Source organism: Lygodium microphyllum, chromosome 22 (assembly GCF_053477565.2).
Source record: "Lygodium microphyllum isolate KBCC chromosome 22, Lygodium_microphyllum_v1.1.10, whole genome shotgun sequence".
Taxonomy (NCBI): domain Eukaryota; kingdom Viridiplantae; phylum Streptophyta; class Polypodiopsida; order Schizaeales; family Lygodiaceae; genus Lygodium; species Lygodium microphyllum.
This window is the reverse complement of record NC_141156.1, coordinates 139,270,086-139,288,948: the sequence shown is the minus strand read 5'-3', so window position 1 is coordinate 139,288,948 and position 18,863 is coordinate 139,270,086. Positions and strand designations below refer to the sequence as shown.

At 42.1% G+C, this 18,863-nt stretch overlaps 1 protein-coding gene across 6 annotated transcripts in view; it reads left to right on the top strand.

Annotated features, from left to right (window-relative positions):
* LOC148017679 (uncharacterized) overlaps nt 1-16,297 on the top strand; it is a 62,250-nt gene extending 45,953 nt beyond the window's left edge. For 3 of the 6 annotated variants that reach the window (XM_087662484.1, XM_087662487.1, XM_087662486.1), the window contains exons 4-7: nt 12,914-12,988; nt 15,254-15,316; nt 15,397-15,453; nt 15,570-16,297. In XM_087662484.1, coding sequence (XP_087518610.1) covers nt 12,914-12,988; nt 15,254-15,316; nt 15,397-15,453; nt 15,570-15,647 — 273 coding nt within the window. In that variant the 3' untranslated portion in view covers nt 15,648-16,297. The remainder of the gene's footprint in view (nt 1-12,913; nt 12,989-15,253; nt 15,317-15,396; nt 15,454-15,569) is intronic. The other 3 variants (XM_087662485.1, XM_087662488.1, XM_087662489.1) reach the window with 3 other exon arrangements.
* The last annotated feature ends 2,566 nt before the right edge of the window (nt 16,298-18,863 follow it).

Below are 18,863 nucleotides of genomic sequence, written 5' to 3'. Positions count from 1 at the left end.
AAGGTGTGTGCATAATTGAAGTACTAATACATCAGGATGATGTAGTTATAAAATATATGCAAAGAAGGGAGAGGGGGGATATGATATATATATAGTGTGATATCACTTATGTATGCGCAATTGAACCACTAATAATGTGATAATATTATCAAAGATAAGCACATAAGCTTAATATGGTGATGTTAAGGAGAGAGAACTACTAATGCATTTTGAGAGAGAGAGAGAGAGAGAGAGAGAGAGAGAGAGAGATCTGTTTTTGAGGGGAGTGATATGTCGATGGTTGGTCCCCAACATATGAGAGAGAGATGTGAAACTTTTATTAAATTGAAAGTTTGCACCTTAGAATTGGGTTACATCGAAAGTTTTACCTAGTAAGCAAATTACTTAGGAAACTAAAGTTATAAATCAAGCCTTAAGCTTGAGTTTGGTCTAATGAGCAGCTCACTTAGGGCAATTGGGTTGGCGGTGTTGGAACAACACAGGAGGCAGCTGGTGGTGGTGGTAGATAGCGCAAGTGCAGGCTGAGAAGGTGCTGCAACTAGTGGGCGGCAGTAGACATGCAGTGCTTGGTGGGCAGCTGGCGAATGACACATGACTCATGGGTAGAAGGTGCCTCAGGTAGGTGGCAGGCAGTTCGCCAGGACAGAGTTGTTCTTTAATAGCTTCTCCTCCTCACAAACTAGTGGCTCTTCTTTCTTTCTGGCTGAGCGGGCTGAGCTGAGTTGGCATCAACATAGACCTTGGGCAAGTGGCACTTGCTAACTAGTGATGAGATGGAACTTGTGTGTGAGGCTTTGATACCAACTATTGGATATGGAGGTGAGAGAGAGAGAGTGAACACAAGATAGTGCACAAGTGTGTAATAGTCCCATAGTGAAAACTTGCAAGTAATGGAATAAATGAATGAAAGTACAATAGGTTTATAGACCTATACCTAACTCAACTAGAGTTAAATGGACTCTAGAGATATTGACACAAGTTACTAACTTAGTTGTGTCCACACCACACACTTAAACATAAATGATAAGGTACTGTTCAGAATTTGAAAATTCTAACATAGAGAATTGAATAAAAGAGCAAGAACACATGAAATCAAAAATAATGAACGTGGGAAAGGGAATCCATATACCAAACCATAAGAGTGTGTACAAAGGCATGGGCTATGGGAAACCAATAGTCTGCTCCCAATCTTCCTCTCTACAGTAGGATGCAATGTGCATGTATAGCTTAAAACACAGGCTTGACACCTCTTGTGTCTTACTTTTCCATGAGGACTACCCAAAACCTTAGTGGCATAGGAACTCCCTACAAGAGTTTAGGGTTTGGTGCTTATATAAGCACCTATGTTCTTTGGTATTTTCCTTTTTGATGAAGTGAGAGTTCTCTTGGCCTCTCATTTTCTTATTTGCTGAACATTCTAGAAGGGTGTTATGATAGTTTCTTGGTGATTTTGTTAGCCTACCTATTTTATGTGTGCCAGTCTGTCATCTACTGGATGTGAGGTTTGTGAGAGTTTGACAGAGACATTGGAGCTTTGACTATGTTTTCTTCTAGTTTTGTGTGCATTTCTTCCCCCTTGCACAGTAAGTGTGCATTTCTTGTGTTTATTAGTCAGATGCCAGTCAATGCTACCTTGCTAGTCAGCGATTTTGCTCTAGGATGCTGTGATTTTCCCTAGAGTGGCCATGTCAGCATTTTCACATTATGCATTAAATGCGGTTGGTCAGATCAGGTTAGACCATTAGGACAGTCGGTCAGCCAATTTGGCTGGATTCAGCTAGTTATAGCTGATCACTCTCTATCTCTGGTGCTGCCGTTGTCTTCAGCCTGATCGGGTGCCCTCATTGACACTCTGGGCTGCGTCCATCGACTGATCAGTCCATTTTGTCTCTCTTTCTATATTCGGCATTCATTTCAAATTCAGTGCAGATTATCACTTCACTCTCTCTTTTCTTTTGTTGTGTCTCTCTTTTCCTTTCTCTCCGTGTTCGTGTTGCTCTTCTATTATGCACTCTCACATCGTATCATTGCCTAAGTGAGGACATTGAGTTACCACATCAATAGTAGACCCCCTAGACTGAAAATGCAGATTTTCAGCGCTCTGCGCATTGCTGCAAACACGGATTTTCTGATGGCAATAGGTCCATATGACTTAGGTGGGATATCTATAGTCCTTCCTTCACACAGGTGTAGCTAATTTCCATTGTTCGGGGCCATCTACAGCAAAACATGGATTTTTGTGGGTGTTCGCAGGTGTTGAAGATTTCTTATCACTGGCTTCCAAGTTTTGATGACTTTTTTGAGGAGTTTCTTGATTATTCCCTCAGATTTGGCATCGTTAACATAGGCAGGCTAACAAATCCCACCTTGGGATCTTCCATAGGATGAGGAATCGGTAGAGTAACGAGCTCCCAAAGATCGAAAGTATCAAGAATACATTCCACCTTGTATGACCAAAGCAAATAGATTGTGCCATCCAAATGGTCTTCTTTGGGCAAAGAAGGGAATATAGGCATTGGCATTGAAGGTGTGATAGGAAGCACTTTAAGGCTAGTACAGCGGGCCTTCATAGAAACATGGGGAGAATGGGGAGAAGATTGAGGTTCCAACTATTGCAATTTGCAACTTTGCTGAATGAGCTGCTGACCTTCATTCCTCACAATTATTGCACCGCGTTGTCAAGGATTGACAGAGATATAGGACCTCTGGCAGTTTAGGTGCATTTTCTTTATTTGTCTGCTTCCTGTGTGCATTCCTAGGCTAGTTAATGCTTTCCACAATTTGCCTACATCTCTAGTATTTTTTCCCTTCAGTAACCAGCATTAAATGCTGGTCGGCCAGCATTTATGGTTCCTACAAGAGTAGGCCGACCAATATTTTGGGGATTTAGCTATTTATTGCTCCCCCCCCCCTCCCCCCCCCAAAAAAAAAAAAAAAAAAACTTGACAGAGACACATACTCTTCAGTCTTCAGTCTTCCCTTGGGAGGTGCACACTCTGACACTCCAACTCTCCATGCTTGGTGCTGCCATGTCTTCCCTTTGGAGGTGCACACTCTGACACTCCAACTCTCTGTGGTTGGTGTTTCCATCATCATTAGCTTGATTTGGTGCCCTCACTGATGCTTTGGGCTATGTGCAGAGACTAATCAACCCATCATCATTGTATCAGAGTTCTTTTTCAATTAGTGCAATATTCTTTCTTCATCCGCTGCTCTCTCTCTCTCTCTCTCTCTCTCTCTCTACTCTTTGTGTTCATGTTTCTCTTTCATTGAGCACTCTCACAGGATCAACATTGGATCAAATAGTACCATGGGACCAGCTCAACTCTTGAGCCTGATTCTTTCTTTTCATTAGTCTGCAAGATTATGGCCTTGTGCATGCTCGCAGGTTATGGACAATGGCAGAAATGTGGCAAAAGCTTCTGTCTTTGTATCAACAAAAGACGTTTTACCATAGCATGTCCTTGGAGAAGAAACTTCGGATGCCTAGTGTTGACAACTCTCCTTCTATGAATGATCACATCGACAAATTGGAGGATATAAGGAACGAGTTCTCATCTCTTGCAGCCTGATGTCTTCATAGGATTTGGCGATGATTCTCTTGACTCAATTGCCATTTTCAAAGTACAATATGTTCTATACTAGCCTTCTTACATCGAGGACTAGAGATATTCTTCTTCGGCAAGAGCTTGACCCGCCTGTCTTGGAGTATGATGAATGACTCCTCAAAGAGATAGGAGCCAGTGGACCCGGCTCCATTAAGGCTTTTATAGCAAGTTTGAGAAGAGGAAAGAAGAAGGAGAAGTCAAAGCCCAAGAAATAGGAGGAGAAGAAGGATGATAAGAAGAAGTACGTGTTCACATTGTGGAAAGGACACTCATCTGTAGGAGAAATATTGGTAGAAGTCCAACAAGGAGAAATATTGTGGTTGAAGACCAACAAGGAGTTGAAGGAGTATTTAAAGGCTACACCGACTAGTACAGAGTTTGTATTTGTCCACGTGTTCAAGGATGAGGATACAACTCTTACTTCTTCCACTGTAGAGAAGCCTTGACTCATGGATAGTGGGGCCTCTTCTCACATGACTTATTGACAAGATTGGCTTCAAGATGTGTTTCAGTGTGGGGGATCTGTCACCATTGGTGAGAACTCTTTCATACCCATTCGTGGAGTGGGGACCATTCTCCTATTTGCCGGATCAGCAAGACGCTTAGCCAAAGTTCTGTATGTACCAGATTTGCTAATTAACCTATTGTTTGTTTATGGTCCTACACATCTGGGAACTCAGTGGTCTTTATACAAGATGTAGTGAGTGTGGAGGATGCTTCTATAGGAATGGTTCTTTGGATAGCTATACAGGAAGGTGGGCTTTATGTGGCCACAGCCCTCACTCGCAAGACTTCCCATGAGCTTGAAGTGCTCTGGCATGCCTAATATGGGCATCTCAACTTTGATGCTATTAGGTGGGCTTCATAAAAGAGGGTGGTGGAGGGACTTCTAGATTTTCCTCCCGTTTACTCTCTGCCCTAGTTGCTTGAGGTGGAAGAAGCATAGGCAGCCCTATCCATGGGTTCCTTCTAGAAGGGCTACTACACTGCTTGAGTTGGTTCACATTGACATTTGTGGACCTATGAGCCGAGCCTCCCTTGGGAAGGCCAAGTATCTGATGCTGATTGTTGATTATTTCAGCTATTATGTGTAGCGATACTTCTTGGAGTACAAGAGTGAGACATACTCCAACTTGTGCGAGTGGAAGGTGTTTGTGGAAATGCAAACGTCTTTCAAGATCGTTTGTAACTGCGTATTTACAATATCGACAGGGTGATCAACTGAATCTTCCGCAATGGGCAAAATCTTGACGGAGCAATGCCGACTTTGGAAATTACTTGGAAAGCGTAAGCGGAGAAACACAAAAATATTGACACATATTTCTTTTTTGAAATACGGTTTAATTGTTTCCCAATTACTAGTTTTAGCGCCTTGGGGAGGAACTACCCGATACTTTCAGAGAAGGTGAAATAAACATGGATTAAAACACTAAACATTTGAGGTGTACGTGTAGATGACGGCGATGAGTTTTGTTCAACGCTTCTTTCTGAGTTTTGTAGGGATTACAACACTTGGGTGGAGTATTCCCATCCGAACACAATATTTGAGAATGGCGTGGTAGAGTGCACCAATCGAACTATGCTAGAGATGGCCCAATTGATGTTGGAGCATAAAAGTTTACCTCATTTCCTTTGGGGTGAGGCAGTGGCTACAACGGTTCATATCGGCAATAGGTCCCCCACTTTAGCATTACAGGATATGACTCCCTATGAGGCTTTCTTTGGGAGAAGCCTTCCATATCCCACTTTTGCATCTTTGGGTGTGATGCATATGTCCATGTGGACAAGAAGAAAAGAGAGAGAAAACTCAATCCCTAGTCAAAGAAGCTTATCTTCATGGGCTATAGCATGACTATGAAGGGCTATTGGCTCTATGACCCAATGGAAAGAAAGATTGAGGTGAGTAGGAATGTGATCTTTGATGTGGCTGTGGCCTTCCAAGATTTGATTGATGGTTTTTTTGTTGCAAAGTGGTGCTTCGTCATCATCTGAACCCCCCTCCCAAATAGCCATTATCCCCTCCCCTTCCTTCTAGTTACCCATTTGTATCCCTTCTTTGTTTGCAACTCCTCCCCCTCGTACTTGCCACGAAAGAAGGAACACTTTGCCCAAGGCTTCTATGCTTCATCACATGAGATTTTTGGGCCTTCAAATGCTCCCAGGATTTGAGAGGGGGCATTAGCCTATCACTTTTAGTATTGTGAGTCTGCTTTCTCCCAGTTGTGAGCTCCTATCAGAGTTTAACGGAGACATGGGAGCTTTGGCATTTTAACATGCATTTCTTCTGTTTTAGGTCTTTTTTCAATGTCTATTAGTTGGTTTACGTCTTCTACCGGCCACAGATCATTTGGCATGCCATGACATTATTTATAGCATTCTTTAATGCAGTTGGATTGCATTTATTGCAGTCTAACCTATTTTAGCTGGTCGGTTATATTTATGGACCATTTATGCAAGTTGACCAGATTTGGGGGACTTCAGCTATTTATAGCTGGTCCCTCCACATTTTGGCCATGAGCTTTTGCAATAGGCTGCTCCTTTGACTCCTGGCATATGTTAGCGATTATCAGAGTCTGGTCTGGTTGGACTGACACGTGGACTGCCAGTTGGACTGATCAGTCGGCTGCATTTAATGCAGCCGACCTGCCATTTCTGGGCGCATTCTTGTTGGCTATTTATAGCCGATATTCTGCACAGTCTTCCACACTTCTGTTTGCAGATTACAGGCTGGAGATTCGTGCAGACTGCAGCGTACTTCGAGGTGAACAGCAGGTTGCGTCGTCGAGGTGGAGACACTCAGTCCCGCGCACTGCGCCCGTGTACATATCTGCATATCTTTGTATACAGCACACTTTATACATCAGATCTTCATCTTCCACTGTCTCTTTCTCTCTCTCTCTTCTCTCTGCGTTCACTCTCTCTCTCTCTGTCTTGGTCTCACGCTTCCGCATCGGTGCACTCTGACATGGTATCAGAGCAGTGAAGAAGGGCTGACTGAGTGAAGAACCTACCTGAAGAGGAGATTTCATCGCGACACAAGGCTGCGTTCCCAGCGTTCGAGGGCGAGCGGGAGGGCTACACATCGGAACAAGGCTGAAGCGAGCGTGGGCGCGCGGGAAAGGAGTCCAGTTGGTGAATTTGCTGCTGTTTGCTGCTGTCTAAAGAGGAAGAAGGCTGTGTTTTCAGCTTTCAAGTGCAGGTTTTACTTTTTCATCGCCTGCGGCGGGTGAAGAAGGTTCGAGACGCGGAAGAAAGAGCCCTAGCAGGCTGCGTTTTCACAGTCAGAGGGGGCTGCTTTTGCGTTTGTGAAGGCATTAGAGGTGAAGATGTCTACAGAGATTGACTTGGAGTCCCAGACGATCATGGATCGGAAGGTGCCTGTCTTACCGCTCTTCCCGCAGATCAAAAGCTCGATGGCGACAATTACCGCATCTGGCGTGTGATGATGTTGGCCATCCTTGAGTCTTATGATTTGGCCGAGCTTGTACAGGAGGAGATTGACCGGCCCTCGGTGAGAGATGAGTCCAAACTCTCTTCCGATGCTCGTGCGGAGTTGGCCAAGGCAACAGTCTCACTGGGACAAACTAAATGCCCGGATTTGTTCTTTCCTTTTTCTGTCTTGTTCTACAGCGGTGATAGCCCACATCGAGCACTTGACGGTGGCTCGGGGGATATGGCTGGAGCTTGACCAGATGTATAACCGGATGACCCTTATGAAGCGGGTTTCTTTGGAGGTGCAGATGCACACCTTGTCCGTGAACAAGTCTTCTTCGTTGCGGGAGCACATCAACAAGCTTAGACAGCTTCAGATGCAGGTTCAGAATGCGGGGAAGCCGATTTCCTCCGAAGACATGGTGATCACACTCGTCCCAGTTGCCGCCACGATTCGGTGCTTTCTACTCCGCCCTTATTGCTTCGGGACGTGAGTCTACTCTTCGGTGGAAAGAGTTGGTTCCTATGGTCTTGGACCAAGAGGAACAATTGAAGGGACAGTATGCTTCCAAGTCGGAAGCTTTGACAGGTCAAGCCTCTCAGAAGAAGGGGAAGGACCAAAAGAAGAAGAAGGAGGACAACAAGTCAAAGAAGGACAAGGACAAAGAATCCACATGCCATATTTGTGGTAAGACCGGCCATTGGAAGAAGGATTGCCCCGACAAAGACAAGAAGGACACCAACAAGAAGGACACGAAGAATTCTGGAGCGGTGGCTGCACCCTCATCAGCTGCATTTCTTCATCTAGCAGCCATTGAGGACTCTACACCGAAGGCTTCTGATGCTGCGATGACAGCTCCCTAGGCTCGAGAGTGGATCGTTGACAGTGGTGCCTCCCGGCACATGACTCCTTCATCAGTTGGTGTTGCCCAGTTGCGACCTTCGCGTGGGTAGATTCTCATCGGAGATAGCTCTTCGGTGTTTATTGCAGGACGGAGTGAGATGCAGCTTATTCCAAATGGACGTGGTGAAACCCATACCTCAGAGGTCTTGCATGTGCCATGTGACATTAATGTGACATTAAAAGTGACATTTAATGTAACGATAAGGTCACAAATATTGAATGTGACACATGCCAGGTTTAGGGTATCATCTACTTTCGGTTCATAAGATTTGTTCACTTGGACTTTTGGTGGAGTTTGACAGTGATTCGGTGCGAGTCCTTGATCATGGGTCAAGGAAGGTTCTCTCATCAGGATATGAGGAGAACGACATCTACAAATTGACGTCTTCTACCGCTCTCCCTACTCTTCTTCTTATCTCTTAGACACAGTCAGAGCTATGGCATGCTCGGTTTGGTCACCTCAACTATGATTATCTTTGGAGGGCGTCACGTGGACAGCTTGTTCGAGGGTTGCCGGACATAGTGGTGAGCCAGTAGCCATGCGTCTCCTGCATTCGTGGGAAGCAGCATAGGGATGGGATTCCCAACAAAGCTTCGCGGCGGTCTACTTCCCGATGGAGCTTGTTATCTACGGATCTTTGTGGCCCTATGAGGAACGAGTCCTTAAAAGGGAGCTCGTACTTCATGTTGATCGTAGATGACTACAGCAGGATGACCTGGGCCTATTTCTTGGCGTTGAAGTCGGAGGCTTTCTCCCACTTCAAGGATTGCCTTCTCTTTGAGGAGAACCGATCGGGTCGGTGATTGAAGACCTTGCGATCCGACAAGGGTGGTGAATTTGTTTCTAATGAGTTTGCTCGTTTTTGTGCAGATAAAGGCATTCACCAGGAGTTTGCTAACACCAACACTCCTCAAGAAAATGGCATTCTTGAACGGAAGAACCGAAGTGTGATCGAGATGGCGCGCACCATGATGGAGCACCGACAGACACCTCAGTTTCTGTGGGCTGAGGCTGTGGCTACTGCAGTCCACATCCTTAATCGATCCCCCACTTCGGCCGTTGATGGGATGACACCTTTTGAGGCTTACTTTGGGACTAAGCCCGATGTTTCTTATTTCAGGGTTTTTGGGTGTGATGCCTATGTTCACATTCCCAAGACTCATCGTGATAAATTTGAAGCGGCTTCTCGTAGACAGGTGTTTGTTGGCTACAGCTCTCAGTCCCAAGGCTATCGTTTGTATGATCCCGTCAAGCGGGATGTGTACACCAGTCGAGATGTGCGGTTCGTGGAGGTTCTGGCCATAGCAGCGGGTGAGGAGCATCGCGTACCTTGGGTTGCATGCAAGTTTGTGAAAGAGATATGCTACAATGACCTCAGCAGGATAGTAGGCCACCACTAACTCGGGATCCATGATCTACTCTCGAACATAGTGGTATTGACTCTCGATGTGCATCGTGTGAGCATAAAACACCAGGTTCTTCACTAGAGTGAGGATAGTCTGGTTGTCCACACACAGCTCCATAGGTCATGTTTGTGGAAAGTGAATCTCTGCCAACAAGTGACGGAGCCAAATTGCCTCCATAGCTGTAGAACAGAGGGCATGATACTCGGTCTTTGTAGATGAAAGAGCCACAATAGATTGCTTCTTATTGCTCCGAGAGACAGCTCTCGATCCAACGGAGGAGGAATAACTAGTAGTTGACCGCCGCAAGTCCACATCACCTTGTTAGAGTGCAGCAATGCAGAAGCGTGGGACCAAGATTGAGAGAGTAGGGTGAACATAGAGAGAAGAGAGAGAGAGAAAGAGACAGAAGAACCAAAAGATCTGCTGTATAAAGTATGCTGAATACAATGGATTGCAGATATGTACATGGGCACAGTCCTTATGTCTGCGTATCTCAACCTTGACAATGTCTCCCTGTTGGACACCTCGAAGCTGCTGCAATCTGCCCGATCTCTACCCTGAAATCAGCAACTGCAAGTGTAGAGAGTGTGCTGGTGTCAGGCTATTTATAGCTTGCTTGAAAAATGGAAAAAAACTGTCAGGTTGGTTGGCTGGCCGCTGCATTAAATGCAGCCGACTGTACTGAAAACTGGCAGACTGTACTGCACAGTCTGAGTGGACTGCCATGTGGCAGTTGGATTGCAACCTGTGTCTGGCTGCTGATGTGGCATTGACAGATGAAAAAAACCTACTGTGCACATTGAAACACTCTCAAATGGCTGCCCGACTGGAAAAATGCATATGTACACAGCCTAATTGAGGAAAATGCATGTCTAGGGGATGACAATCTCTAACACCCCCTCTTAGATCCTGGGCGAGGCATAAGGCTGAGGGATTTGGAATGTTGTCAAAGTAGAGTTTGGGGAAGCACCTTCATAAATAGATCTGCAAGATCGTCCTCTGTCTTGTAGTACTCCACATCTATGGTCTCATCTAGAAGCTTCTCCTTGATGAATTGGTATTGAATCTCTATGTGCTTCGTCTGGGCATGGAATGCAGGATTCCGTGCCAAGGCAATGCAACTCTCATTGTTGCACTGTAGAATAGTAGGACGAGTTTGGGGGTAGCCAAGCTCCTCCAACAATCTCCGAAGCCACACAATCTCACATGTGTTAGAAGACGCGGCCCGATACTGCGCCTTAGTTGAAGATAGGGCTACCCTGGGCTGCTTCTTGCTACTCCAAGAGATAGCACCTACACCCAAGGTAAAACAATAGCTTGTAGTAGACCGCCTGTGGTCCACATCGCTAGCCCAATCGGAATCACTCCAACCTACAAGGACAAGATCGGAAGCATGTGTACTTGCAGGATAGTAAATCCCTAGGTCATCGGAGGTTCCCCTAAAAAACCATAGTATCCTAAGAGCAGCTTGCCAATGCACCTGCTGAGGTTCACTCATGAACCCAGCCAAGAGACCTACAACAAAACATAGATCAATCCATGACCTACAACAAAACATAGATCAATCCATGTGTTGAGGAGCTAAATCAATGATCCAATCAGGTGATGGTTGCGGGTAGCATCTGCCAAAGGAGAATCTAAGTGTGAAGTGGCCTTTGAGTTCGGATCCATAGGAGAAGAAATAGACTTGCAATCCTCCATCTCAAAAGTCACCAAGAGCTCCTATACATATCTCTGCTGAGAGATAAAAATCCCCCTTTGAATCTAATAAGCCTCGTGGCCCAAAAAGAAATGGAGAAGTCCTAAATCCATCATCTTGAACTTCTAATGTAAGCCTGCCTTCATCTTGTTGACCTTTTGTGCTTGGTCACCTGTAACAATCAAGCCATCAACATACAAAACAAACAACACATGACCACCTGTGGAAGTGTGCACATAAAGTTGCGGATCGGCCTTGGAGCGCCGATATCCCAACTTCTCCTAGAGAAACGAGTCAATCTTCTCATTCCAAGCACGCAAGCCTACTTCAAGCCATACAAGGCCTTCTTCAACTTGTAAACCTTCCCATCTGAGGATCCAAAGCGAAGAGGGTGCTCTACATAGTTCTCCTCCTTCAAGTCACCGTTCAAGAAGGTGGACTTTACATCCAATTGAAAAACGGGGCCATCTCCTATGGCCAGCCAAGGTAAGAACAACATGAAACGTCGCCATATGAGTAGTGGAGGCAAAAGTATCATGGAAATCAATGCCTAGGCACTGAACAAAACCTTTAGCAACAAGACGAGCCTTGTGCTTGTCCAAAGAGCCATCACTATGGTCCTTGGTTTTGAAGACCCATTTGACACCAATTTCCTTCTTATAAGAGGGACAAGGCACAATGTACCAAGTGCCATTCCTCTTAATAGCCTCCAACTCGGCTTCCATCGCTTTCCGCCAATGGTTAAGACTGCAAAGCCTCCTCCTCGTAGGTAGGCTCTCTATCCTGCATAACACGAGACATCAAACAATAGTTAGAGTAAACAAGCTCCGTAGAATGTGCCCGGTGCCGCCGTGACCTCTGCGGTCCATCCTGCAGTTGCCACTCCTCAAGGACATCCGAGAGAGAGGAATAGTATGTGAAGTGAGTGTAGTGAATAGAGGCACGACTATCGAGAAATACCCTAACATAGAAACTCAATCACAATCGTACAACAATAGCAAAAATTGATAAAAGAACATAGGTACAGTTAGGGTAACTCAAAGACAATGAACATAGTGAATAAGAAATTGAATTAATCTCAATAGATACAATGGTCATGTAGCAAACAAACTATGCAATGAAGGAATTTGGACCCTTGAACTCCTGTGTCTTGAGGAACAGGGCAGAGAGTATGAGCTGGAGTGTGTTGTACTCTTATGAATCTTGAAACACAGCAAGGCAGCCTCGTAGATGTCCAGCAGTAGCAAATGCAGCTGTGGGCAGTTGGATTAATGTGACAGACAAACAAAGGAGAGAGAGAATCCGCAAATGCTGTAGTTGGTGATTTTGTGGTAGGCTGTATGACAGTTTGAAGTTGAGAAACAGCTGCCATTGGACAGAGAACAGCCTTGGACAGCTCCGACTGAGATATCCCTTGTGAGTGGGGTACGGAGAGCAAAGCTTTGGCATCTACAATCTGCAAAAAGATATCAATTGAGTGGGAGGGAAGCCTATCTATCTATAGAAAGTTCGGGGCCTCCCAAATTAGGGTTTGTCTTAAACAAAAAGGCTAAATTCATTAATTAATTATAGTTTTGGGGCTGTTTAATGAAATCTAATGCATTTTTATCTTTACAATGACAACTAACAGATTTGAGCTTCCTTCTGATTTGAGAATCCGACTGAAAAATGCAAAAAGGAATGGCAGGGAGCCTAAAAAAGTGAAAACAACTGCAAAACTGATGAAAACGGCAAAATGCCATAGTACTCTGCTTGTATTACATTTACCTCATGTTCCCTTTTCTGAGGTGTTTGTTAATATAGAATTTTCTGTTCTTTACAACAAAAAAGGGGTAAAATGTCATGCCGCCCTCATCATTGCAGGTAAGTTGTACTGGAAGAATTGGTGAAAATTTACTCAAGATTGCTGAGAGATGTGGAGTTATGACTCCCAGTTCTGTAAGTGGTTTTCTAAATTTTAAATTTTAACAAGATTGATATAGTTCATCTGTATTCTGCTTGATAGTTTCACATGGACAATGTACGCCTTGATGGTGTTTTCGAGTTTTATATGTATGGTCATGCTTGAATTTTCTGCAAGGTTCTCTCTAAGTTTCTTTTGATGTCTAACAAAACAAAGGAATGCTGTTTGTATTACACTCTACCATTTGGCTTGTGAATTCCAATCTTCTGGAACAGACTTTGCAGTCTCTCTGTATTAGCACAAGTCATACACAATCAGTATAGACAACATTTCAAATTTAAAGGTGATTGCTTGGATCATTAAAGAGAACATCCAGAGAATGAGATGCAATCGCCTGTGGTGCTGTTTGAACTTTTTGTGACCACAACCTTTGATCCAAGCAAGTAATGCTTCAATTTAGTCAATGCAAGCATCACAACCAACATTCTTTTCCATATGCTACATAGTGATTTTCCGCACCTTGCACCATCTTGATCTTGTAAGGAACATGATGTCCTTGGCAGCAATGCATTTTTTGCAAGCAGTATATTTGATAGGAGAAGGCTTCCTTAGATTTGGCACAACCAACACTGGACTAGAACTCAAGATGGTGTGGGAGTGTATCCAAATCTTCTTGTTCCTTGTATTTTGAAAGCAAAGATGTTTTCTTTTCTGTCAAAACATGCAAAGGATGCAAATGATCGGACAAGTGTGCGCTATGAACCTAGATTGAGGAAACTCCTCACCTCAGGAATGTTCATAGAACCAAGCTTCACTTGGAGCTTTATAAGAGGCTAGAGCCATGCTTACCCCATCCTTGGAGTCAAGATTCTGCAAAAAAGTAAAATTTTGTACAAAACAATTCACTCTTTTGGGATTAATTTGCAGCCTATCTCCTCAATTGCTTGGATACCACATTTGAACATTCACAATGTTCTGCTTCATTCTCAGAGAAAGCCAACTGTCATCAAAGAGAGTACAAGTCTTATCACCTATATGGCATGAAAATATTTCCATCATGTGATCGACGTCCAAAGAAAGTAGTGAAAGCTGCTTTATGAATACCCTTGGATACCCCTGATATGATCATATCTATGTTCAAGTCAATGCACTTAGATGTCCTAAAAAACTTATCCAAGGTGTTATCATGTAGTGCCGAGATGCAAACTTTGGAAGTAAACGGACTTATGGCTCACTATCATGGAGTTGCAAGGGATACTAGAAGTAGGGAGTTCTGGGGCATTTACACTTCCAAACCTAGTTTTGTCTCATTTAAGACCTGTTTCACTCTTGCTCACGTTGGATCTTGTGCTTGTATACTTTGACTCTCTCTTTTTTTTCGTGAAGATAATTGAATTAAGTAGTAAATAGTTACATCAGACCATCAGGTCAACATTCTCTCTGACATATCTCTTACATTCTATTACATCTGACCATCAGGTCAGCATACTCTGTCACTCTCACACACACACACGCACACTCTCTCTCTCTCTCTCTCTCTCTCAGCTTTCACATGCATTAGCATGTGTGATTGTGATTTTCCATGTTTTGTGAGACATCCACAAATCTAAATATGAACATGGATTCATGACTTATTCTTACTTACATGAATCTATGCACTACTCTTTTCATGGCTTCTTGAATGAAGCAAATGGTTTAACAGGAAGTAGCCTTGTTTTCCACTGTTTCCGCTTGTAATTTCATCAACACATCCCTCTCTTTGAGGAACTTTGTCATTGTACAGTTATATACCAGACTGTTGAGACCAATATTTCATCAACACCGATGGATGTTGCAAGTGCACGTTCAAACATTTTGAGTCTGTGGCTTTAGAAGCCTTGTTTATATGGTAAATACTGGGCAAAATGACTTGATTGTCAAATTTTTTTTAAATTGAATCGTGATGTGGCCAGCTGTGGATAGTAAGGTGCATTATCTTAAGCAAATTAATGCACTTAATTTCTCGAATGGAAGTGTGGTGCATTTAAGGTGCATCTATTGATAATTTGGATATTCACCAACTCTAAATAACCTCATTTAATCTTGAATGGAAGTGTGGTGCATTTAAGGTGCATCTATTGATAATTTGGATATTCACCAACTCTAAACAACCTCATGTAACAGGAGATAAAAGACTGACAACGATGTTCCCTGCGGAGAAATCCCTGTTATACTGCTCATTTTGGTGCATGTATTTATTTGTTCATAATGCTGAATGGCATAAGTGGTATCAGGCCCTCATTTTCTGTTTTTGTATGCAGGACTTCTGTTTTGAGGGGTCCTGCTACCATTGTGAGATGCAAGTGACTGGTGGAGCAACTGAGGTCTTGTACTTGTTTTGAAAGGAACACAAGAAAGCTTTCTGGTTAATCATCAGTTGGTTCTGAGTTTGGTGTTTGTTTAGGTGGGTTCTGCTGGTAGTGCTAATATGGATGAAGTTATCCGAAGCTGCTTGTGCCCTGTAAGTGCTGGACTCCAGCATCCTAACAAAGTTCTTGTTCCAAACAGTTGGTGAAAAATGTCTATTGGGTGAAATTTGATTGCAGTAGCTCTTTTTGTTGATCCACGTCATTATAGCAGGTTCCAGCAGGAAGAAAGCACATTGAAGTGAATCTAGTAAATGAAGAGGATGTCTGGGGTGAACAGGTGGTGTGATTGGGAGTGCCATTTTGGGATTTTTCCTTCGCAGCAAATTCTTACACGAAAAAAGGTCACTGAGGTGGTTCTGGTTAAAGATGCGTTTGAGAGAAACAAGCTGTGTTGAGTCTACAAAGCATGATATGAACAACTAACAATAGATGTTAGGTATGGATGCCTGATGGGGCAAGCCCTTGCCAGAGACATACACAAGGAGACATTCCTATCATCAATACCCATGAGAGTATCTTGGTGATGTAAAGTGGTTGGTTTTGACATCTGTGTTGCAAGTAGACATGGACTTAGCAGCTTGCAAAGAATCAGAAAAAAGTGAGTCATCCAAGCTTGCTGATTCAGAAAGCTTGGTGCTGCTAGGGGGAAGCACAGACCCTTTCTTGGCTTACATATATTTTATTGTAGTGTGGCCTATTGGAAACTTAGACTGAAGTAACCACATTGCTAGAACCAATACACAAAGTGCTGATTGATGCAAAACCAGGAGGAACTTACCATCATGATCTGGTAAATCCATACATTATGGTGAATTTTGCAAAAACGAGAAATAATTGAGATGTAGTTTGATATCATATCTTTTTTGAGATGAGTAATTTTTTGCCATGTGTAGGATTTTCTATATATCAAACGAGTATTTGCAATATATTGACATTACGGAGTTCATGAATATTCTTAATTGCAATGCATTGACGTAATCCATCATGGTATGAATATGCATGATATGCCCCACTCCATTGTTAATATTATATGTTGTAGGTCCTTATCGAGATCCATCAACTTTAAATACAACAGTTAATAGGACAATGAAGAAACTAAATGACACTAAAAATCAAATTATCACAATGAAGTACATTATTCATGACATTGGTATCTTGTACGAGTAGACAAAGCTACATCTGGACGACCTAAAGGTCAACAACACATTGATACAAGAGCATAAATAAAAGAAAAAGCTAACTTATAAGTTAAATATGAACAACGGTCAGTTGAAGTGTCATATCAAGGCATACAAGGTCGCTTAGAATGAAAACCTAGGTGACAGCAAGGTTGTGAAAGAGACCTTGATTGAGTCCATACAAAAAGATGACTAAAATGAGTTTTTAGTTGTGGGTGTACAACCTATTTGTGATAGTGTTAACATTCGCACAAGAATTTAGTCTTAACATTTATGTTGGGTAGTGTTAACATTTGTGATAGGATGAATTTAGTCTTGTGTTGAAGGATAATAGAACCATGTCTCTTCTTAGACCATCAAAGGTGGTAGAGACTCAAAGACTACCCAACATAAAGGTTTTGGAGCTAATAAAGATCCTATGTATGTTATTGGTGTGAAAACATTGCAGGTGGGGACAAAAAATAAATGAGGTTAAGTTTACAAAGCTCTACAATCCTTGATTGGATCTATGGAAGGTGTAATCGAAAATGGTTTATAATGTCTTGAAGAATGTAGTGGCATAGGTTGTCATCAAATTGAATGAAAGTGAGTTTTTCAAGGAAGTAAAGCTTGAAAGGGTTGAGTAAGAATGAAAGCACAAGCAAAAGCAAGAGACTGTGGAGGTTGGAGCAATAAGAGAGCAATGCTATATATAGGAACTCCAATAGTCACAATGTGTGAGTTGCATTCCCTTAGTCTATTATCATAGTAAGATTTAAAAACAAAGTGATAGTGATGGGCAACCACCACTTACAGTGTACAAGTGTGCAAGCAATAAGTACAAGATAAATATAAGTGGCTAGGCACATGCAACCTTTAACTCCCAACAATCATGAAGATACAATTGATGCAATATTTCATCATTCTCCTATGTGAAAGTATATGCATGTTTTGCAAGTATATTTGAATATGATTGGCCATGTAAAAAATGAAATTGAAGAATCAAAAATTTTTAAATAACTTCTCATAGAAATTATTGTAATTATTTGGATGGCAATAACTATCTTATATTCTAACTCACTTGAGTGAGTTTTGCAAGAACTTACCATGGATTATCTCATCTCGAAAGTTTGTGGATCTCCATTCTATACATGATTGTGTATCTTTCATTAAAAGTTGTGATATTTTGGCCTTTCGAAACAAAGATATTGAGGCATCAAATATTTTTTCCTTGTGTAAAATGCAAGATGATTCTTATATATATTACATCATTGGTTCTATGGTGGCTAAGAGTGATGCAAATTTGTTCCTTTACTCAAGTGAATACCTTAACTTTATTGATATGGGAGGTGGTTTTCCTCTACACTTTTTGTGTTGATTAAAAAAATATCTGATGATGCTCTTGGGAAGTCTAAATCCTACAAGGGGCTTTGTAATGATATAATAATGATATGCAAACAATTCCATAAGAAAGACTTGGAGGGAGGATTTATTACTCAAACCAATATTTGTGGTATTGTCTTAATAACTAGAATCACTCTTTCCAATGTCAATATGATTCCTATTCATTATGAGGAGAAGACAATTCCCAAATTGCTTGGCCTTTGCAATGACTATTAGCAAGTCTCAAAGGAAAACATTAACCTTCTTGGATGGGTTTATATCTCAAGACACCAGTGTTCTCCTATGGCCAATGTTATGATGCATTCAAATAGACGAAGTTTGCTAATTTCATAAATGTTTTATGGAAGGATAGAAGTGTAAACTCACATATGATTGGGCAAACATTATATAACTTGAAGTACTGTAGAGAGCAAAACAAAATTGTATTTTGCTTTTTGTCCTAATTGGAGCAAGTTTCAATTGATATCATTTGAATATTTTATTGATAGAACTTTATATGAACGATGTTTTAATTTGCATATCTATTTGATTTACTATGAACTTTGCCTACCTTGCATCAACTTCATTTCCTTCTCAGAATGATAAATATAATTGTTGAGTTTTGTTGTGTTGAGTAGATATTTGCATAGCAATGGAATGTGGACAATCATCTGTCTTAGTCATCCTTCTTGTGATTTAAAATTCAATCACTATAACATATAGACCCAATATTGACATTTAAAGCAACAAAATTAGTTATGATAAGAATCGCACATGTCGTTGATATTACCATTGCTATTTATATTAATATTTGCATTGCTATATATGACACAAATATTGATTTGTATACCAATAAAAATAGCGATGTAGTAAATTTGTAATGTTAATAGTGATAGTTGCAAGTAAATTTTAGTTGCAAATAATGGCGGTTACATACTCTTTTTTTGTGATAGGGCATGCAT